Source organism: Rhinolophus sinicus, linkage group LG14 (assembly GCF_036562045.2).
Source record: "Rhinolophus sinicus isolate RSC01 linkage group LG14, ASM3656204v1, whole genome shotgun sequence".
Classification (NCBI taxonomy): Eukaryota; Metazoa; Chordata; class Mammalia; order Chiroptera; family Rhinolophidae; genus Rhinolophus; species Rhinolophus sinicus.
The window spans coordinates 23295158-23319225 of NC_133763.1; the positions used below are offsets into that span (position 1 = coordinate 23295158).

At 36.0% G+C, this 24068-nt stretch overlaps 1 protein-coding gene and 1 pseudogene across 3 annotated transcripts in view; both read left to right on the forward strand.

Annotated features, from left to right (window-relative positions):
- LYPLA1 (lysophospholipase 1) overlaps positions 1–24068 on the forward strand; it is a 62254-nt gene that overhangs the window by 17273 nt on the left and 20913 nt on the right. For 2 of the 3 annotated variants that reach the window (XM_019729834.2, XM_019729833.2), the window contains exons 3-6: positions 15628–15693; positions 17121–17168; positions 19108–19178; positions 22229–22302. In XM_019729834.2, coding sequence (XP_019585393.1) covers positions 15628–15693; positions 17121–17168; positions 19108–19178; positions 22229–22302 — 259 coding nt within the window. The remainder of the gene's footprint in view (positions 1–15627; positions 15694–17120; positions 17169–19107; positions 19179–22228; positions 22303–24068) is intronic. The other variant, XM_074318794.1, reaches the window with a different exon arrangement.
- LOC109446434 (eukaryotic translation initiation factor 2 subunit 3, X-linked) lies at positions 411–3100 on the forward strand (annotated as a pseudogene).

The following is a 24068-nucleotide window of genomic DNA, read 5'->3' on the forward strand; positions in this document are numbered from 1 at the left end:
ATGAAGTACTCATACAATGTGAATGAACCTTGAAAACATCATGCTAAGGGAACAAAGCCAGTAACAATGTGTGATTCCATTTATATGAAATGACCAGAATAGGGAAATGTGTAGAGACAGAGGCTACAGGTCTGGGAGTTATGGGGGTAATGGGTAGTGACTGCTATAAGGGGCGCAAGGTATATTTTGAAGGTGGTGAAAATGCTCAAATTGTGGTGATAGTTTCACAGCTGTGTGATATACTAAAAAAGTAAAAAATGTACACTTTAAATAAGTGAACTGGATGATATGTTAGTTATATCTCAATGAAACTTATATAGAAAACAAAACAAATAAAAAATAAAGGTGTTTAGAGGCAGCTGCTGGGGCGTCTTTCTTTCCAAGCAAGGTGGCGGGGGTGCAAGGCTGGTATGACTCTCGGGCAGCCACATCTGTCTTGCCAGGGTCTCTCCACCTTGGATGTTACCAAAGTGATGCTACTTTCACACGAAGTTATCAGCAGACAAGCCACAATTAACGTAGGTACAATTGGTCATGTAGCTCATGGGAAATCCACAGTTGTAAAGCTGTTTCTGGAGTTCACACTGTCAGGTTAAAAAATGAAGTAGAAATATTACAATCAAACTTGGATAATGCTAATGCTAAGATAAACTTGATGACTCAAGTTGTCCTTGGCCAGAATGTTATAGATCCTTTGGAAGTAGTACACCCGATGCGTTTCCTACAGACATTCCGGAGACTCAAGGGAACTTAAGATTAGTCAGACATGTTTCTTTTGCTGACTGTCTTGGCCATGATATTTTGATAGCTACTACCTATGCTGAACAGTGCAGCAGTTATGGATACAGCTCTTGTGTTAATAGCTAGTAATGAATCTTGTCCTCAGCCTCAGACTTCTGAACATCTGGCTGCTATAGAAATCATGAAACTGAAGCATATTTTGATTCCACAAAATAAAATTGATTTGGTCAATGAAAGCCAGGCTAAAGAACAGTATGAACAGATCTTTGCATTTGTACAAGGTACAGTAGCAGAAGGAACTACTGCTATTCCAATTTCTGCTCAGCTGAAATACAATATTGAGGTTGTCTGTGAGTAAATAGTAAAGAAAATTCCAGTACCCCCAAGAGACTACTTCAGAACCCCAACTTATTGTTATTAGGTAATTTGATGTCAACAAACCTGGCTGTGAAGTTGATGACCTAAGGGGGGTGTAGCTAGTAATCTAAAAGGAGTCTTAAAGGTGGGTGAGGAGATAGAAATCAGGCCTGGTATTTTTTCCAAAGACAGTGAAGGAAAACTCGTGTAAACTAATCTTTTCCAAAATTGTATCACTGTTTGCAGAACATAATGATCTTCAGCATGCTGCTCCAGGAGGTCGTACTGGAGTTGAAACAAAAATTGACCCCCCTTTGTGCTGGGCTGACAGGATGGTAGGGCATGTACTTGGTGCAGTTGGAGCTTTACCCGAGATCTTCACAGAATTGGAAATCTCCTATTTCCTGCTTAGACAGCTGCTAGGTGTGTGCACTGAAGGAGACAAGAAAGCAGCAAAGGTGCAAAAGTTGTCTAAGAATGAAGTGCTCATGGTGAACATACCTAGGATCCCTTTCGACAGGAAGAAGAGTTAGTGCAGTCAAGGCTGATTTGGCAAAATCATTTTGACTAATCCTTTGTAGGATTTTTTCTCCTACTTCTGTAGGAGAAGAGAAAGAGTTGAGAAACACTGGCATTTAATTGGTTGGGGTCAAATAAGAAGAGTTGTGACGATCAAGCCAACAAAAATGATGACTGAAAAATTCCAGTTAAATAATGCATTTGGATAAAGTCAGACTGTTCTCTTAACAACCTAGGGGTATATTTTCAAAGCAATACTGGAGAATAAATTTCACTACTCATTACCTTAGTATTAATAGTAGCTATTATTCTCATTTTTTGATGGTGAAAATTGAACCTCTAGTACTAAAATGGAGTCTACAATAAATTGAAAAATTGGCATAATGTTGGATTAAATCTACATTTTACCAGAAATTAATCATTCCCAAATAATGTTTAATTTATATATCAATGCAGGTTTGAAATGAAACTATTTGCTACAACCAGCCTTTGCCATAGCACACACTGAACCTATTTGAAATAAAGTTTTTCTTATGTTCATGATTCATTTTTCAGTAGCTCTAGGATTGAAAGGATTGTTAAACCAGTGAAAACTTGAAAACATGAATTCTTGAACACCAGCTTCCCTTTGCCTATTTTATGTTGCTTTATCTTGGCAGTTTTGAGTAAAAAGAAATTAATGGGTTGAAATAAAAGAAGTGTTTAAATTTAGGTCCAACAATTTTGTGAATTTTCAGTTTTACTGTTGTATTGGTTTCTAACTATCCTGTGTGGTCTGAGAAGATACTTTGTATGATACCTATCTTTTAATATCTGTTGAGACTTAATTTATGGCCTAACTTACGGTCTATTCTGGAAAATGTCCCACGTGGACTTGAGAAGAATGTGTATGCTGTTATTGGGTAGAGTGCTCTGTATATGTTTGTTATATCTAGTTAGTTTAATTTAATGTATTGTTTAAGTCCTCTATTTCCTTATCTTGTCTCTGGTTGTTCTATCCATTAATTGCGAGCAGGGTATTGAAGTCGCTAGTGATTTTTGTAGAGCTGTCTACTTCTCCCTTCAATTGTTTTAGGTTTTGCTTCATATATTTTGATGGTCTGTCATTATGTGCATAAATGTTTATAATTAATATGTCTTCATGCTCTATTGAACTGTTATTGATATATAATGTCCTCCTTTATCTCTTAACCTTTTTTTATTTAAAGTGTATTTTGTCTGATGTTAGCATAATCACCCTTACTCTCTTGGTTTTTATTTGCATGGAATATGTTTTTCCATCCATTCACTTTCAACTTGTTTGTGTCTTTTGATCTCAAATGTGTGTCTTGTTCACAGCATATAGTTGAATCATTTATTTTTATCCATTTTGTCAACTAAAATGTCCAGCAAAAAAAGAATATTTGGTAAGTTAGAATTCCAGCCATTTCTGTGCAGAAAGGTATCTTCTGAAACAATACAGCATATTTGCATAAAAATAGAAGTGTATTCACTGAAATGTTGATTTTTTTCCTTGATTTTGCCATTACACGTGATTTTCTTTTTGTTTTGCTTTTCGCCCTAATTGTCATAAGGAATAAAACCCAGTACAGTGTGCGTGTGTGTGCATGCGTGTGAGAGACAGAGACAGAGACAGAGACACGAGGAAAACATGGCCTATATCTTACAGCTCTTCTGTGTGGATCTTTTCTAGATCCCCATAGTGGAACGTAACCTTGTCCTCCTCTTCCATATTCTGACACTTTTCATAATATTTTTGTAGTGCTTAAACTTTTATTTGCAAGGTATATGATGTTTTACCTACTAGATTATAGGTTCACTGAGGACACAGTCCATATCTTAATCTTTGTATCTTTCATGCATGTACGATAGTTATGATTTTTTTAAAAAATTCCACTCCTTTTGTTTTTCTTCTTTAACACATAAGAAAGACATTTTCTTGGGCTGTTACATTGGGCTAGGGCTGTTGTCCAAAGACCATGTGTATATTGGGGAAAAAGAGAGGTTTATGCGGTTAAAATATAAACAAACATAGCTAAAAGTAGCATATCTTAGGAAAACACAAAATAGAGATGAGTAATTCATATTAATAATTGTGAGATTATGATTTTAGGCTCAAATAGGGGGTAGTGTCATGAATAGTTAAGGTTTAATGTGGCATTGCTTCGCTGTGTATATGTTTGGGTTGCATAGTTGAGAAGGAACTCTTCAAAAGCCTCACTTACTCAAACAGGGCCAAGAACTAGTCAGTAAACCAAAAGGCATTTCAACTGCAGAGTCTATTCTAAAGCTCTACTACCTTACCAGAATGGACTCTAGCTTTTTTATTCTTAGTCAAATGTATGTGTATGTATATATGAGAACTACAAAAGGCCATATGAACATATGTATTCAAAAAGCTATATAAGACCCTTTGGTATGGAGAAAATAGCCAAGGTTTTACTATATTAAGAACAATTCTAAAATTAACGTACAAAATATTTTATTCTGTTTCTGTGGTCACCATTGACTTATCTTTACTATTTACAAACTTTATAAAGTAGCTTTACTTTATAAAATATAAGGGTGTAAGGCTGACATTTTAGACAACTACCGTGTTTCCCTGAAAATAAGACCTAACTGGAAAATAAGCCCTAGCATGATTTTTCAGGATGACATCCCCTGAACACAAGCCCTAATGCATCATTTGGAGCAAAAATTAATATAAGACCCAGTATTATTTTCGGGGAAGCACGTTATATAAAATCAAGCTTTTATTATATGTAGTAATACTTTTAGGAACATAATTGAACCTATTGCAATTTGGACTCTTAATAGGTGGAAAATTGTGTTTTATAATTGTTATTTTTAGTAATTACATATTCCCAAAGCTATAATTAGCTGAAATAATACCGTGGTGTTTAGGGCTTATTTAGTTATCCCAGAGGTTGTTAGTACAAATCCTGAAATAGAAAACACAGTGATGATGCACTTAAGAAATTGAAAAAAAGAGAAACTGAAAGTATACATAAAATTAGTATTGGCAGTGACCATGGAAAGAACATTTTATAACATGGCTATACTGTTATATTTTGCAGGGGTAGCAGATAGGTTTTATATTGTAAATGCTGCTTCGAGTACCTTGTTGAAAAGGTCTCTAAGAGTGGCATAGAGTGTGGTAAATGTCTGGTCTCGGCCCAGGATCTGGGAGTAGCAGCCCATATGCCAGATATTTATCATTGCTGCATAATATTGCTAATTAAACACATTAAAATGCAATTATAGGGGGCCAGCCAGGTGGCTCAGTTGGTTGCCGGTTTGACTCCTGGACTCCCACAAGGGATGGTGGGTTCTGCCCCCTGCAACGAAGATTGAACATGGCACCTTGAGCTGAGCTGCCACTGAGCTCCCAAATGGCTCAGTTGGTTTGGAGCCTGTCCTCTTAACCACAAGGTTGAGGGTTTGACTCCCTCAAGGGATGGTGGCCGTCTACAACTAACAACGGCAACTGGACCTGGAGCTGAGCCGCGCCCTCCACAACTAAGATTGAAAAGACAACAACTTGACTTGGAAAAAGTCCTGGAAGTACACACTGTTCCCCAATAAAGTCCTATTCCGCTTCCCCAATAAAATCTTTAAAAAACAAAGATTTAAAAAAATGCAACTATACTATTTGAAAGCTAACAATCCACATAGTTTGGAATATTATTCCTGATTCTACTGAAAATAGTAGACAGAAAACCTAGAGGTCATTAACACCAAAAAATAAATATATTGAACAATATCACAGTCAAGTCAATAGCCCATAATAAATGGAAGTTAAAATAGAAAAGGCAATGAAAAACTGATTAAAGTTGTTTGAAATAGATAGGTCTAAAATACATACTTGAGTAATTAATACAGCACATGCCTTTATACTTAGCAGATGGCAGGTGATTACATTGGCAAAATCTATAACCCTGTCTTAAAATTATTTCCCAAATCCTTTCAGACTTATCTCAGGGCAGGTAAGTCAATTCACTTAAATGTATCCATCTTGTACCCTTTACCCTAACTCAGTAGACTCTGCATCAGCAATGAGTAGCCTGTAGCCCAGGGGCCATACTCAGTGGTCTACATTTAATTTCAGGAATCCCTTCATTGTAAGGGGGAAACAGGCTCAGAGAAGGCCACACTCAGCCGACTCTAGTGACTTAGTGCAATACTTCACTAGTGGTTGAGTGTGGCAAGCAGAGATTTTTTCAGTTGGTTTGCAACTGTTAATACAGTTCTTAACTCAGATTCTCTTAGTCTAGGAACTTTTTTGAGGTGGAATTTTAACAATTATTTTGAAAATTGTATTGTGGTATAATACAGTATTCAAATGTTCAGCTGGATAAATTTTTACAGAACCATGTCACCATTGAGCTGATGAAGATATAGAACACTCCTAGCATCTCAGAAATATTCCTCCCCTTTCTAGTCAGTACTCTCCCATCTACAGAGGTAACCATAATTCTGACTTCTGTTACTATCGGGTAGTTTTGTCTGTGCATGTCTATCATACAAATGAAATCACGTGTGTCTTCTGTGTCCACCTTCTTTTCATTATGTTTGCAAGGTTTATCCACTTGAACATAATTTTTTTTTATTATACATTTGTGTAACTCAAATATGTATGTGTGCTTTTGGTGTAAAGAAATCCCAGATTGCTGTCATTGAGCGTCCCCAATTGTTAATCTTTTTAACTCTTTGAAATCAACCTTAAGCATGATCTTCCATCACTAAATACTCCACTGTGTATTTCCCATTCATAGGGACACTTACATAATTTCTACATCATAAAACACTCCAACTAGGAAATCAGCATTGATCCAACACTACCAACTAGTACACAGAATCCATTCAAGTTTTGCCTACTCTCCCAACTATGTCTGTTTCCTTCCTGGTCCAAGATCTTTTCCAGAAATGTGTTACTTTTAAGCTGTCAGTCTTCAGTGTGAAAGTGTATCAGCCTATCTTTCATTTTTTGAAGAGTACAGCCTTACTTTCAGTACATTCTGTAGAATGACACTGAACTTGGGTCTAATGTTCCCTCATGATTGGGCTCAGGTCATATATTCCTGTTTTCTTTTTGGTAACAGTTTGATTAAGACATAATTTATATACCACACAATTCACCCATTTGAATTATGCAATTCAGTGATCATTTAGTATATTCAGAAAGCTGTGCAACCATTTTTATCACTCCAAAAAAAATAAAATCCCTGTACTCTTTATCACCCCCATGAATCAGTCCTAGATAACCGCTAATCTACTTTCTAGCTCTAGATTTAACTATCCTGTGACATTTCATATAAATGGAATCATACAATAAGTGGTGTTCTGTAACTGGCTTCTTGTATTTAACATGTTTTTAAGGTTCATCCATTTTATAGCATATATGAGTATTTCATTGCTCTTTATTGTAATATTTTATCTTTTTTTCTGTTTGTTTTTTTTAATTAAAGTTTATTGGGGTGACAATTGTTAGTAAACTTACATAGATTTCAGGTGTACAATTCTGTATTACATCATCTATAAATCCCATTGTGTGTTCACCGCCCAGAGTCAGTTCTCCTTCCATCACCATATATTTGCTCTCCCTTACCCTTATCTAACACCCCTCTCCCTCCTTACCCACTGGTAACCACTAAGCTATTGTCTGTGTCTATGAGTATTTCATTCTCATTTGTTTGTCTTGTTTCTTTGTTGTTTTTGGTTTATATACCACATATCAGTGAAATCCTATGGTTCTCTGCTTTTTCTGTCTGACTTATTTCGCTTAGCATTATAAGCTCAAGATCCATCCATGTTGTCACAAATGGCCCTATTTCATCTTTTCTTACTGCTGAATGGTATTCCATTGTGTATATATACCACAACTTCTTTATCCATTCATCTGTTGAAGGATATTTTGGTTATTTCCATGTCTTGGCCACCGTAAATAAAGCTGCAATGAACCTTGGAGCACACATGTCTGAGGATAAATGTTTTCAGATTTTTTGGGTAGATACCCAGGAGAGGGATTGCTGGGTCATACGGTAATTCTATTTTTAACTTTTTGAGGAACCTCCACACTGCCTTCCATAGCGGCTGCACCAGTCTGCATTCCCACCAACAGTGTATGAGGGTTCCTTTTTCTCCACAGCCTCTCCAACACTTGTTACTATTTGTCTTGTTGATGATAGCCATTCTAACTGGGGTGAGTGATATCTCATTGTGGTTTTTATTTGCATTTCTCTGATGATTAGTGATGTTGAGCATTGTTTCATATGTCTATTTGCCATTTGTATGTCCTCTGGAGAAATGTCTCTTCAGGTCCACTGCTCATTTTTCAATTGGGTTGTTTGTTTTTTTTGTTGTTGAATTGCATGGATTCCTTGTGTATTTGGGATATTAGCCACTTATCGGTGGCACTGTTTGCAAAAATCATCTCCCATTCAGTTGGTTGCCTCTTTATTTTGTCGATGGTTTCTTTTCCTGTGCAGAAGCTTTTAAGTTTGATATAGTCCCATTCAGTTATTTTAGCTTTTACTTCCCTTGCCTTTGGAGTCAAATTCATAAAAAACTCTTTGAAACCAAGGTCTATAAGTTCAATATCTATGTTTTCTCCTATGCGGTTTATTGTTTCAGGTCTTATGCTTAAGTCTTTGATCCATTTTGAGTTAATTTTGGTACATGATGACAGACAGCAGTCCAGTTTCATTCTTTTGCACGTGGCTTTCCAATTCTCCCAGCACCATTTATTGAAGAGGCTGTCTTTTCTCCATTGTATGGTTTCTGCTTCTTTGTCAAAAATTATCTGTCCATATTTATGTGGTTTTGTTTCTGTGTTCTCAATTCTATTCCATTCGTCTATGTGTCTCTTTTTCTGCCAATATCATGCTGTTTTGATTATTGTAGCCCTGTAGTACAAGCTAAAGTCAGGGAGTGTGATACCTCCATCATTGTTCTTTTTTTATTAAGATTGCTTTGGCTCTTCGAGGTGTTTTGTGCTTCCAAACAAATCTGATGATTTTTTGTTCTATTTCTTTAAAATATGCCATTGGGATTTTGATGAGGATTGTATTAAATCTGTATATTGCTTTGGGTGTAATATGGCCATTTTAACTATGTTGATTCTTCTAATCCACGAGCACGGAATGTCTTTCCATTTCTTTGTGTCTTCTTCAATTTCTTTTAAAAATATCTTATAGTTTTCAGCATATAGGTCTCTCACATCCTTGGTTAAGTTTATTCCTAGGTATTTTATTCTTTTGCTGCAATTGCAAAAGGAATTGTTTTCTTTTTAATTTCTTTTTCTGAGATTTCATTGTTAGCATATAGGAATGCAGTGGACTTTTATACATGGATTTTGTAGCGGGCAACCTTACTGTATTCGTTGATTGTTTCTAATAGCTTTTTGGTGGACTCTTAGGGTTTTCTATATATAGCATCATGTCATCTGCAAAAAGTGACTATTTTAATTTCTTCATTCCCAATTTGGACGACTTGTATTTCTTTCTGAATGCCTGATTGCTCTGGGAAGGACTTCCAACACTATGTTGAAAAGCAGAGGTGATAGGGGACAGCCCTGTCGTGTTCCTGAACGTAGAGCAAAGGGCTTCAGTTTTTCACCGTTAATTATGAGATTAGCTGAGGGTTAGTTATATATGGCCTTTATTATGTTAAGGTAGTTTCCTATTATACCTATTTTATTAATTGTTTTAATCATAAATGGATGTTGTATCTTGTCAAATGCTTTTTCTGCATCAATTGATATAATCATATGATTTTTTGTCCTTTATTTTGTTTATATGATGTATCACATTGATGGATGCGCAGATGTTGAACCATCCTTGTGCCCCTGCGATGAACCCCACTTGGTTGTCATAAATCTTTTTAATACATTGTTGCATTCGATTTGCTAGAATTTTGTTTAGGATTTTTGCATCTGTATTCATCAGAGATATTGGTCTGTATTTTTCTTTTTTGTGTTGTCCTTACCAGGTATTGGTATCAGGGTAATGTTGGCCTCATAAAATGAGTTGGGGAGTACTGTCTATTCTTCAGTTTTTTGGAAGAGTTTGAGCAGGATTGGTATTAGATCCTCTTTGAAGGTTTGGTAGAATTCACTAGTGAAGCCATCTGGTCCCGGACTTTTTCTTTGGGAAGGTTTTGGATGACTGATTCAATTTCGTTACTGGTGATCGGTCTGTTTAGATTTTCCAGTTCTTCATGGTTCAGCCTTGGAAGGCTATATGTTTCTAAGAACTTGTCCATTTCTTCTAGTTTATTGAATTTGGTGGCATATAGTCCTTCATAGTATTCTTGGATGATCCTTTGTATTTCTGTGGCGTCCGTGATAACTTCCCCTTTTTCATTTCTGATTTTGTTAATTAGTGTCTTCTCTCTTTTTATCTTAGTGAGCCGAGCCAAGGGTTTGTCAATTTTGTTAATCTTTTCCTAGAACCATCTCTTTGCCACATTAATTTTTTCTATTGTCTTTTTGTTCTCTATTTCATTTAGTTCTGCTCTGAATTTTATTATTTCCTTTCTTCTGCTGACCTTGAGTTTCATTTGTTCTTCTTTTTCAAGTTCTTTAAGGTGTAACGTGAGGTTATTTATTTGGTATTTTTTTTGTTTCTTGAGATAGGCCTGTAATGATATAAATTTCCCTCTTAAAACTGCTTTCGCTGTATCCCAAAAATTTTGGTAGGATGTATTCTCATTCTCATTTGTTTCTACGTATCTTTTGATCTCTCCTCTAATTTCTTCATTGACTCAGTCGTTCTTTAAAAGTGTGTTGTTTAATCTCCATGTATTTGTGGTTTTTCCTGCTTTCTTTTTACAGTTGATATCCAATTTCAAAGCCTTGTGATCAGAGAATATGCTTGGTATGATTTCAGTCTTCTTAAATTTGCTGAGGCTACTTTTATGTCCCAATATATGGTCTGTCCTTGAGAGTGTTCCATGTACACTAGAAAAAAATGTATAGTCTGATGTTTTAGGATGAAGTGCTCTATAAATGCCAATTATGTCCATTTCATCTAATGTGTCATTTAGGGCTGCTATTTCGTTATGTATTTTCTGTTTGGATGATCTATCCATAGCTGTCAATGTTGTACTTAGGTCCCCTCAAATAATGGTGTTTTGGTCAATTTCTCCCTTTAGTTCTGTTAGTAGCTGCTTGGTATATTTCGGTGCTCCCTGATTGGGGCCATAAATATTGATGACTGTTATGTCTTCTTGTTGTATAGTCCCCTTTACCATAATGAAATGTCCATCTTTGTCTCTTGTTACCTTTTTCACCCTGAAGTCTGTTTCATCTGATATCAGTATAGCTACACCTGATTTCCTCTGGATACCATTTGCCTGGAGTGTCAATTTCCACCCTTTCACTTTGAGTGTCTGTTTGTCCTTGTAGCTGAGATGCGTCTCTTGGAGACAGCAAATGGTTGGTGCCTTTTTATTGGTGAGTTCAATCCATTTACATTAGGGGTGATTATTGATATGTGAGGATTTCCTATCATTTTATCTTTAGTTTTCTGGTAAGACTGTTTCTCCATTGTTTCCTTGCCTTTTTGTTGTTGTCTGATATTTCTGTGTGGTAGTATTCTATGATGTTTCCCTCTGTTTCTTCTTTTATTACAGTATATGTTTCAGTTCTGGAAGTTTTTTTTGTTTTTGTTTTTGTATTTGACTGGTTACCCTTAAGTTTATGTAAAAGAAAGTTTGATATTTAGAGTATTCCATTTTCTTCAGCATGCCTACTTTCTCCATTCCCATGTTCCGGTTCAGGCCTTTACTCTCCCCCTTTTTATGTTTTGATTGCCACAAATTGTCCCTGTTGATGGTGGTCGAAAGGCCTCCTTTAGTTTTTCTGTAGTGCAGGTTGTGTATTAGAAAATTCCCTCAGCTTCTGTATGTCTGGAAAGGTCTTTATTCGTCCTTCATATTTAAAGGATATCTTTGCTGGGTATATTATTCTTGGCTCATAATTTCTCTGTTTCAATAGTTTGCATATTTGGTTCTACTCCCTTCTGGCTTGTAGAGTTAATGCTGAAAAAGCTGCTGGTAATCTAATGGGCTTTCCTTTGTAGGTTACCGTGTTCTTTTCCCTGGCTGCCTTGAGGATTCTTTCTTTGTCATTGGTTTTTGACAGCTTCAATACAATGTTCCTTGGAGAAGGCCTGTTGGGATTGAGGTAATTAGGTGTTCTATTTGCTTCTTGGATTTGAGGATCCAGTTCTGTCCTGAAGTTTGTGAAGTTCTCATCGAGTCTTTGTTTGAATATATTCTCTGTTCCCTTCTGTCTTTCTTCTCCTGCTGGTATGCCCATTATCTATATTGCTCTTTCTGATGGAGTCAGAAAGTTCTTGTAGAGTTCTTTCATTTCTTTTAAGTCTGAAGTCTCTTTCTTCTTCCATCCGTGTCATTTCCAGGTTTCTATCTTCGGTGTCACTGATTTCTTTCCTCCACCTGGTCAACTCTACTTTCCTAAGCTGGCTATTTCATTCTTAATTTCTTCTATTGAGTTCTTAATCTCCAGAAATACTATTTGATTCTTTTTAAAATTTGAATCTCTTCGGTAAAATGTTCATGTTGTTCTCTGATTGTGTTTCTGAGTTCATTAAACTGCCTTTCTGTGTTTTCTTGTATCTCTTTGAGTGTTTTCAGAATGGCAATCTTGAATTCTCTGTCATTTAAGTCACATATTTCCATATCTTTAAGTTCATTTTCTGGAGGCTTTTCATTTTCTCTCTGAGCTGTCTTGTTCCCTTGGTTATTCATGGCAATTGATGATTTATTATTTCTCTTCCTGGATATCTACAGGAGTGGGTTCTTCAACAGGTTGATAGGAAGAAGTCTTTCTTTTGTTTTCCATACTTGTTGATAGAATGTTTTATTTTCTCTACAACTGCAGCATTTTTTTCTCTCTCACACTGTAGTGTTATGTTTTCTCTGCACTGTTCCAGCTTTGCATACAATGGACTGTTTTCCTGGGAGGTGGGCTTCCCTCTGTTAACAGTTTACCTGGGTCATAGGGCGCAGCATCTTTGTGGGCATGTGGAGAACTTTTGAAGTTTCAGAGCTCTTCCTGTGCCAGACTCAGAGCCCGTGTGTTTCAGGAGTTCTGTTCACTCCTGCAGGGATCCGCCTAGATAGGTGGGGACAGGGGCGGGGTGAGGTGTGAGAGGTTGCCTAGAGCAATGACAGCGACCACCACCACAGCCAGTCTTGCTTCCACAGCTGCCTCCTCTTTGCCGGAATTACTTGGCTGTGAATCTGGATCTGTGGACCACAGTTCTCAGTACTGCAAATTTTGTATTCTTTTGATCTGATACTGCTACTGTTCCACTTCTAGCACTGGTCAGGTGGGCCGGGGCAAGCTTGGTAGGGTAGGGAGGTGGCAGCTAGGCTCAATGCCTAATGCTTCCATTCTCTGGGGCAATGAGGGCTTAAACCACCATTTTCAGCCTTCTTCCCTCAGGCTTTGCTCCAAGGTCTCTGCCGTGAACGTTGGGTTCAGCCGTGTTATATGCTGTCCCCTCAGCCCTGTGGTCCATAAGCGGAGCCGTAACAGTCTGAGTTCTTCCCTCTCCTGCAGCTGCGCTAGTTCCGGGATGCAGTGAGCTCGGAGCACTGAGCTAGATCTGTGTCCTGCGCCCACCCGGCTCCATCTCTGCACTTCTCCTTTCTCTCCTCCCTCGTTCGCGTAATGTGTCCACCTTTAGGTGAATTCAGTAGTGAGCCTCTTCCTCTTGCCTGTCTGTTGTGCATGGAGTCCTTTGTGGAGTTATAGTTGTTCGATTTGTTCTAAATTCCAGGGGAGATTTACAGAGGCTCACCTCACACCGCCATTTTGATTTTACCCTCATTGCTCTTTATTGTTGATCATACTCCTTTAAATAGAATTGCTGAGTGATAATACCAGCAGTATATGAAAATTCTGATTTTTCTCCATTCTCATTAAATCTTGCTATTTTTGTCTTTTTGGTTATAGCCATCCTAATGGGTGTGAAGTGGTATCTCGAAGTTTTTATTTGCATTTACTTAATGACTAATTTGTTGAGTATTTTTTTCTGTCCTTGTCGGCCATTTGTATATCTTTGGACACATGTCTCCTGAAGTCCTTTACCCATTTAGTTTTTGTTTGTGAATTGTAAGAGTTCTTTACATATTGTGTATACTTTTTAGACCCTTTTTAGATACGATTTGTAAGTACTTCTCCCATTCTGGCAGTTGTCTTTTTACTTTCTTCATTTTGTCCTTTGAAGCACATCAGTTTTTAGTTTTAATGATTGAAATTTTTGTTGTTGTTGCTTGTGCTTTTGGTGTCACATCTAAGATACTATTGCCTAGTCCAAGGTCACAAAGGTTTTTGTATATTTTATATATTTTTTTAGGAGATTTATAGTTTTATCTTTTACATTTAGGTCTTTGGTACATTTTGAGTTAATTTTTGTATTTGTTATGAGGTTGGAGTTCAATTTCATTCTGTTGCATGTGGATATCTACTTATCCCAGCTACTTTTGTTGAAAAGACTATTCTTTCCCTATTGATTTGTTTTGACATCCTTTTCAGAAATGTTGACCATAAAAATACTTGTGTTTATTTCTGTATTCTCAAGTTTCTTCCATTGATTTACATGTCTTTCTTTATTTCAGTTCCACATTGTCTTTATTACTGTTGCTTTGTAGTAACTTTTGAAATTGGGAATTGTGAGTCCTTCAACCTATTCTTTTTCAAGATGTTTTTGGCTAATCTGGGTTTCTTGAGTGTCCAAATGTATTTTAGAATTGGTTTGTCAATTTCTGCAAAGCCAGCTGCAATTCTGACAGAGATTGTATTGACTCCATAGATCAGTGTGGGGACTACTACTATCTTAATATTATCTTTCAGTACATGAACATGGCATGTCCATTTATATAGACCTTTAATTTCTTTGAACATGCTTTGTAGTTAAGTAAACTGCATAGTAAAGTAGTTTAAGTAAAGTTAAGTAAACTACATTGTAAAGTCTTATATGTACATACACACAGACATACAGATAAACTCACATATAAACACACAAATACACGTGTGTGCACACATATATAAGTTCTAGAATATTTTAGCCTGGCTCATAGTGTTATATAAATGTCAGTATTAACACTGTTACTAATTTTTTTTGTATATCCTTAACACTTTCGGGGAAGGTGGATTAAAATAGAAAAATAATTACCAGAAAACCATTTAACATTTATTTCAGACTATTTTACACAAAAAATGTAAGCTACTTTTATTTAATCTTTTAATAGAGACAACATGTAAAAAGTATCAAGTATAATGTCAAGTGTAAAGCAGGAAACTGTAGGTATGTGTAGTATGATCCCATTTTAGTAAAAATCTTTTTCTTAAAGTGATATGCATGGGAAAAAATGGAAGGAAATACATCAAAAGATTACCTGTTTATTTCTGGCTAGAAGGATTATGATTATTTACATTTCTTGTTTTTTTCATATTCTATTTTGAATATATGTGTACATAAACAAAGGACAGAATGCTAATTTAAGTTATTTTTAATAGTGTAAACATGTAGAGATATCAGACAACTGGTTTACTATACTCCTCTGAGGAGTATACAAAATATTAATTCATACAAAATATTAATTATACAAAATATTAATTCATACAAAATATTAATTATATTACCTGTCTTCCCTACTTTGTTAGGCACATTTTTGTGAGGTTATAAAGAGATACAAAAAAGATATCTATATTTTGTAAATTAGAATGCCTTGTGGAAACATAGGAAAGAAAACACACTTCTCTTTAGAAATCATCTTTATACATAAGTAAAGCTTAAAAGTCTTTGGGTTGTTTCTAGGTTGATGCTGGTGTTTTAATTAATAGCATTGATGGCCCACACTTTTAAGATGAGTTAAAATTTATCCTGACAAACTTCTTAAAGTACTGTTCTGTTACTAATTTACTATTAATTGAAACAGTACCTAATGGCATTGTTCAAATAATTTCTCTACTAGGCATGGATGGGCAGAAGCCTTTGCGGGTATCAGAAGTTCACATATCAAATATATCTGCCCGCATGCGTAAGTATTTTTAATCTTTAAGCTTGTGATTCAGAATCGGGAGAGGAACAATTGTGATAGATTTACTTTCCTGAAAAGCATTTGAATATAATTAATTTTTATTCTTATATTCTGTTTAAGAATAAATATTAGTAAATTCTTTAAATCTATAATAATATCTTAGTTACATTGATTTCTTTTCTTTTGTTGAGAAATTTATAATAGTGTTGTCTTAGAGGTTAGTGAACTCACCGCCAGAACAATTCTTTTAGCTATACAAACATCTGTTAAATTCTAAGGATATCCGTGAGGTATCTGTGAAGGGGATTTACCTGTTAGGTTTGTGAGAAATATTTACTATGTTGAAAAACTTCTGCATTTTATCAGTTAGAGGCAATGTTTTGTACTGTGGAAAGAACACAGACTTTGGAGTCTGATAGATTTGGTTTAGAATTCTGAAAGTGTTTGTGGATGTCAAAAAGAAGCTAGTAGGTTTTGAGCAAACTCAGAAAATCAATAAGTCAGTCAAGTTTTAAGTCAAAAGATTGCTGAGAAGCAATAGCCATGGAGAAGGCAAGTGGTAGGCGTGTGCTAGTAGGTTAGTAATTTCACCCTCAGAAGTGGTAGTGGCAGCAGAGGTGATAAATGTGAAAGAGGAAATGGAAAGAGGAAAAACAGAGGGCTTATCATTTTGTGAATCTGCTCAATTGCTACTGGCCCCAGAATTGAATTCGGTCTAAGGCTATTTCACAACCTAGGGGCATTTATGTTCTCAAAGAAATTTTAAGGAGATTTTGTAATCTCTAAAATAGACTTGTTTCACTGAGTTAGGAGGATTGTGGTGAGATGTAGTCACAGTGTATTTATTTTTCCTTTCTTTTCTACCTAGCTACATTCAGGTTGTCCAGCAAAATTTTTATCACAGACTTGAATTGGGTGTAATGGACACTTAGGTAAAACTTGTATTTTCCTTATTTATTTAGAGGTCTCTTAAATAAGCAGGTATATATAGCTAAGAACTAGAAAATAAGCAAAAATGTAATCTGAGTTTATGGGAGTTGATGTTACATTATCTGTGCAATAAATTGCTCATGTCCTTAGCCCTTAAGCCAGAGTCATATTTTGTACATTTCCAGCTGTCTTGGTTACTGGTTTTTCTTCTCATGTCTGGTTTGAAAGTATTAAGTAAGGGTGTTGAGAAAGGAAAATATTTTTTATTTGCCAAACTTAGTTCTTTCCAGCTGCTGCTCTGTCTTCAGAACACACTTGGAGAGTATGGGGAACAGAATTGTACAGGTGTGGATGCAGTGAAACAACTCATAGGTTAAAATTGTAGAATACAGTTTTGTGTAAGCCTTAAGTAATTACCTATCTTTGATGAAATTTATCAAGTTTTTTGCTTTGTTGTATTCTTATTTTGCTGTGGTTTTTTTTTCTTTCCCATGTAGACCAGTTATGCCAGTAACATTAAATATGAATATGGCTATGCCTTCTTGGTAAGTAAGAATTTACTTATTCAGTAACAACTTTATATTTATACTTAGTTGTTTTAAAGCAGAAGTGCTTTTGTGTATAGCAGTTTTTAATTAGCTATTTTAAGTTGCAAAGTTAAATAAATAACTTTAAATTTAACCTTTAATTATTTAAGTTTTTATATTTTAGATTCAGGGGCAAATTTAAGGAGTCAACAGGTAGAGAAACAAGAGAGAGTGGGTAAATAGAAATACTGCAGAAAATATCTCCCACTGCTTGATAAACTTTTGTTGATTTCGGTAACCAAACATTTGACTGACCCTATGTGTCTTTCTGATTAAGCCATGGTGTCTTTACCCTTCCAACTTCTTCTCTTTCTGTAGAGCTGGTGAATTTTTAAGAAAACCATTTCCTCTTGAACCCTTTCAAGATATTTTCACATTCCCTCTATGCTTCATAGTCAGGAAGCAGAGTCAGGTCTTTGTTCCTCTGCGCCACTTCCAGACTATGAGTTTTTTCCTGCTGCTGTCTGAGACGCGTGCAATCAGGTCTTTTCAAAAATGTTAACTTTGATACCTGATTTTTTCCTTTCCACTCTGTTTTCTACCACCATTTTATCTTTTGGGTGACTACTGGATCTTATGTAAATGGCCCATTCACAAACTTGACTGGCTTGTTACTTCCTTGGCTCTTCTCTTCCCCAGTGACATTTTGTTCTCTCACCTTTAGTCATCAGCAGTCATTCCTTGGGCCTTGTCATCTGGAACTGTCCCATCTCTGAAGTCACTTAATTCAAAGCTGATATTAAGCATAATTGTTCATCCTTTGAGTTTGTTTCCGTTTCCATACTATTTGTTCTTAGACCTCTTTAGGACTTCCAGTCTACTGTCTGTCTTCTCTACTTCTTCCCATCCATCACTAACCCACCCCTGCACTTGCTCTTTTATCTACTTTACAGTTCTTGGCAACTGTTACAAGTTTCTGTCTACCTTGGCCTTTAGTTCTTTCATATTTTCCCTCTCTAGCAAAATTGCCGTCCAAAACCAAAATTTCTACCTAATGTTGCTAGAGACCATAATGATAGTGTATAACTTGATAAAGAAGTAGAAAGGCATAATCTATGATGTAATCTAGGCATTATCATGCTAACTGAAATAAGTCAGACAGAAAAAGTCGAGAACCATATGATTTCACTGACATGTGGTATATAAAAATGAAAACAACAAAGGAACAAGACAAACAAATGAAGAACCAAAAACTCATAGACACAGACAATAGTTTAGTGGTTACCAGAGGGCAAGGGATGGTAGATGAGGGTAAAAGGGATCAAATATATGGTGATGGAAGAACTGGGTGGTGAACGCACAATGTGATACATAGATGATGTAATACAGAATTGTACACCTGAAATCTATGTAACTTTACTAACAATTGTCACCCCAATAAACTTTAATTAAAAAAAAAAAAAAAGGTAAAAGAAGTTGAAAGGGCCAAAGGAAGGCTTCCCTTGGTCTCTGGTTTGAGAGATCTGTAATACGTGATGAAAAAGTTTTTCAGAATATGAATAGAGATTAGTAGCTAAATTTCATTGTATCGACTTACGATGCATTAGAAGGGGAAATGAGTAGCTGGAATTTATTGCAAACTTAGGAGTGTGGGTTGAGGTTCCTGCGTTGGTGCAAGATTGGACTAGATAATATTTTAGATATTCTTACACTAAAATTATGTGGCACTGTGACTTTTTAACATTAGAATATATCTAGTTGGGATGAAAGGCATTTATAGAATGTTACATTCACATGTTTAAATTAATTATTTGGCCTCTGTAGACATTTTGAGTCTAATGTTGTAGAGAATACATTTGGTCAGCCCTTTTTATCCCAACTGCTATGAGTTTGGCATACCAACAGTAGATATTCTTAGAATCAAATGATTCTTTTAAGATTTTGCCTTATTTTCCAGGTTTGATATTATTGGGCTTTCACCAGATTCACAGGAAGATGAACCTGGAATTAAACAGGCAGCAGAAAATGGTAAGTACAGAAAAGTTTTGTAAAAACAAAAGCATTCTGAGATATTTTAGTAGATTGAATAGTTTTATTGTGGTTAGAGCGCAGTACCCATAATACTACGGTCGTCGGTTCGATTCCCACATGGGCAAGTGAGCTGCGCCCTCCACAACTAGATTGAAAACAATGACTTGACATGGAGCTGATGGGTCCTGGAAAAACAAACACACTGTTCCCAATATTTCCCAATAAAAATTGGAAAAAAAAATAAAGAAATACCACAAAATTATCTGAACCCAAGAGGTGGTGCTGTTTCCATTTCTTTCTGATCACTCACTCTCTAGCTTGTCTGCCATGATGGCCACATGGACTCACTTAACTGCGCTCAGTGAAGATGGGTGGGGGGAGGAAAGTGGCATTTATCAAGCTTCAACACTGTCAGATGAATAATTTTGCTTTGATTTACATATCAAATGGAGAAAATAGCAAAATGTTCAATAATCGTGGCCAGTTATCTTCATTAAGGGGACTTGAAATACAGATGAAAATAATAATATAATGATGTAATGCTATATAATGCAAATTATATTAATTTTAGTGTGGTATTAATAATAGATGCCACTGACTGAACACTTAGCTATAAAACTAGGCAATTCTTATAAATCATCTCATTTAATACTCCTGTGAATTGAGTATTAGCTATACTTTACAGTATCTCCAAAATGTGTTCTCTGGTTAGTATTCCATGCTCCCTTATGAACAGGATAATTCCGTTTATTTTTTAGGTGAAAGAATAAAGAACACGGACTTATTGGGAAAAATCTGGATTTAGAAAATGCACAGAAGCATCCTTTTACATACGTGTTCTGAAATATTTGCAAATAGACAATGTGATGACTAGGATTGACTTCAGAATGCTCTAAGTGGTGACACAGCAGGCACTGATAAAATTAGCCTGGCTGTGAATTGATAGTTGTAGAAGTGAGGTCCTGTGTACCCAGGGAATCATTGCACGTTCTTTTAGCTTAAAACCCCAAACAAGTAGGATCCTTTTAAAAAATATTTTTTAAAATCTTTTTTAAGGACTTTTAATAACTTTAAAACAGGGAAGAAGATGCATTCAAAACACATTGGATATTTAGTAATGTCAAACCAAGAACACTGACTGTTAGGGTCATCAAAAAGGAGATCAAAGCTAGAATCCTAGAGCTAGGATTTTGTCAAAAAAAAAAAAAAAGTGACAAAAATACATATTGGGTATGGGAATGAGTTATTAGGCCCTGTGGAAGATAGGAGCTGGGCTTTTTGGAGAGGACAGGTAGGCTTGGTGAGTTCCAAAGTAAAAAGTTCTGTTCTAATGATAGAGTTGGCCTATGACATAGTTGCCATTTCTTTCCTCTTCGAGGTGATGTATTATTGGAGAGAATTAGGCTCAGACTCAGCTGTGAAAGAAAAAGTCTCTGTCTGTGGGCTGAGAAACTATGTTACTGAACAAAGAAGCCAGTGCTCAGGTTAAGTCCAGGGAGCACAGTGGTGCCCTTGCCCTTATGCAGAAGGTGACTGAAATTAGATCCTACTGCTCCACAACTGACTGCTGTCATTGTAGTTTGTTAACTTTATCTCAGCTGTTGGTGTAACCATGGGGAGTAAAGCTTTGTGAAACTGAGGGAAAATAGTCCCAACAGTTCCGTCGCTGCTAGCAGCTAACATTTACCAGGCACCCACCGCAGCCTTCCCTCCTCAGAGCTCGGCTGTTTCCTGCCACTTCTGCATCTTCTTTCCAACTGAGGCTGTGCAGTCTTTCCCTAAATAAATCACTCTACTTCTCAACAGTTCTTTTATTTCTTAAGCCCTCTTTACTGTTCTAAACCCATTCTCCTATGCCCTAATCAGGGTATCCCTACCTTGTCATACTAATCCTAACTTAGAACTAAACTTTATGAAAAAACAAAATAATTTTTAATTTGTGCACGTGGTTGTTGTTTTTTCCCCAATGTTCTAATAATTAAAGCAGATTTTTGGTTTTTGATAAAAAGGAAATATAAAGTTGGAAATTTTAATCTTAAAAAATGAAACTCTTGCATATATGTTAAAAATGAAAAACGATACAGTGGTACCTCGGTTTTCGAATGTAATCCGTTCCAGAAGACTGTTCGAGTTCTGAAACGTTTGAAAACTGAGGCACGGTTTCCCCATAGAAAGTAATGCAAAATGTATTAATCTGTTCCAGACCTTTAAAATCAACCCCTAAAATTGCAAATTTAGCATGAATTTTACTGTCTAATGATACTATAGATCCATAAAATTTATGGTGTTCGTAAACCGAAATGTTTGTCAATGGAGACATTCCAAAACCGAGGTACCACTGTAAATTTGTAAAAGGTGCCATTATTCCAAAAACTCAGAGTGACCATAAAGAAAAGGAAATTCTTGGAGTTATCAAATATGTTTAATGATGCATGCCAAAGTATTTTGCAGAAAAAGAAGAACTCATTTGATTTGGTCCTACATTTACTGGCTATAGGAAAATTTAATACTGTGTTTTTTAAAAACTGTTGAAATAACTGTAAATCACAAACCATGTAATCTGCTTTAAGTACTTACATTTTTGGGGGGGAGGGTCATAGAATAAGCGTTTATTATCAGAGCACTGGTGGTCTGAGAAGGCAGTGGGTTAACACCTCCAAAAACTGCCTTCTTAACTACTTACTATTTTAAAATCACAACTTTTAGGTACAAATTCCTATGGTTCATTTGAAGAGAGAGAAGTATAAAATGTATGTAAGCAGAATTGACCATAGATAAAAGAATATCCATGTATTGATGAAAGAACCGTTGTTTATAAAGTATGTAACAAGAAACAATTGAACAGTTTTAGTAGCACCTGGAAAATCTGAGTTTTATGATGAAAATACATTCTAATTTTGTATTTTAATAGAGTGCTTCAAGTTTTTCACTTGTTTTGACTTTTAATATACTTTATGCTTTTCTGTCATTAATATTTTTCCATTTAAATTGTATCAATGGCTTTAACTTTGAAAGTATTGGTGATTTAACTTTCATGTTGTTTTTAGTAAAAGCTTTGATAGAGCAAGAGGTGAAGAATGGCATTCCTTCAAACAGAATTATTTTGGGAGGATTTTCTCAGGTAAGATAAAGTTTGGGTGGTATGTCAGTACCATCAGTATATTTATCTAGAAGTCTGTGGTTTCAATCCTTTTTCTATGAAGGAGTCCTTTTTTAAGAAGATGTTATGGAATCTGATATACTAAGTATTTTTAATGCTGAATTAAGTACGAATGGACTAGAAATAATTATTGAGAATACTTTATACTCTTTTGCTTTTCTAGTTTTCTCTCTTCAGCAGTAGCCTTTACCTTATAGATTACATCTAGAAAATGAATTTATTAAGTAAATTGATTGGAACCTGGAATATTAACGCTATGTATCCCTTTAAACAAAACTAACTTAAATACAGATATAAGTCCCCTGTCTAGGAGGAGACTACTAATAGGAACAGTAAGGTGTAAGACAAGAGAATTTCTTCCCTCTTTTTGTAACAGATTCTCACTGGTTGAGCCCTGCAGATTCCCCTGCAATCCATGTGGGGCGAGATCAGAGTAGGGGCTCCCACAAAGCAGCCCACATGCTGGGGGGCACTGGTCCCACTGGAGGTTCAGGGGAGACCTGTCTGTGTGCTGCTGTGTTAGCCTGATATAGAGGCAATACGGTCAATGTGTGCTGCTTCTCTTACCCTTCTAATGCAGTCTGCTTGGTCTCTGTGGTGCTTCAGCCTCACGCTTGTACTCTAGGATTCTCTCAGAGGTGTCTTATTCTTGAATTGTTGTTAGTTGTTCTTGTGAGGGAGAGCGAAGTCAGGAACAACCTATGTTGCCATCTTGGTGTTGTCACTCTATCCTCTTCCCTCTTTTTATCATGTAAAATAGGTTTTAGATATAAATATGTGCTTATTTTTGGTATCTTCTCTTTATGTACTTTTTCTTCTACCTTCTATACTTTTTCTGTAGGCACAATGACCTCATGTTGATATTACGTCTTTATTTCAGCTTATCATCTGTTTGCCCTGTCATCCATCCCCAAACTGTTATAGCTTCTAATCTGTAAATCTTCTAAATCATTAACTTAGTGTCAGACAACCTGCAATAGGGCAATGTCACAATTAGGGAATTATTTAAAAGTTAGAATTCAGTAAAAAGGTAGGCTGTTGATACAATACAGTAAAAACATGTTACTGCTTTGGTATTTGTTGAAATTCACAGATAATATACTTTGTATTACACATTGTGACATAAGTATAGGTAGAAAAATGAATGCTTGATTCAAATAGGAGTGAACATAGGAGTCTGTGTACTTGACATTTGTTGATCACAATTTATAGAAACCAACTCCTAATACCTTAAGCAAGAAAAAGTTATGAGCCTGTGGGATCACATTAAGGAAACAAAGAACAAGAATGAAGCAAGGCCTCCGGAAATAGCTAGGACTTGGAAAGCCATCAGGACCTTCTCTCCGTCTTCATCTCCGCTTTTCTGCTCATCTGCTTCATTTGCTGCCGTTGGCTATATAAGCTTGTGCAGCCTATAGCATTTCCAGTTCTTGAGTTTACATGTTACAGCTACACAAAGAGACAGTCACTGAATCCCAATTTCAAAATCCTGGGAAGAAAGAACATGACTATCTTGAATGAGAAAGGATCTCATGTCTTCATGTGGCCCAGTGACCCATGGGCAAGGTCAGAGTGATGTGGCATCTAGATGACTGATAGGAATGCAGTTCCCAAAATGCAGGGTGTTGTGAGCTGAATAGGCAGATATTCTAAAGGTGTCTGCTATATATTCCTTATTATCTTGAATTCCTGTTTTGGAAAATAACACCAATTTAAGAAGAGATTTG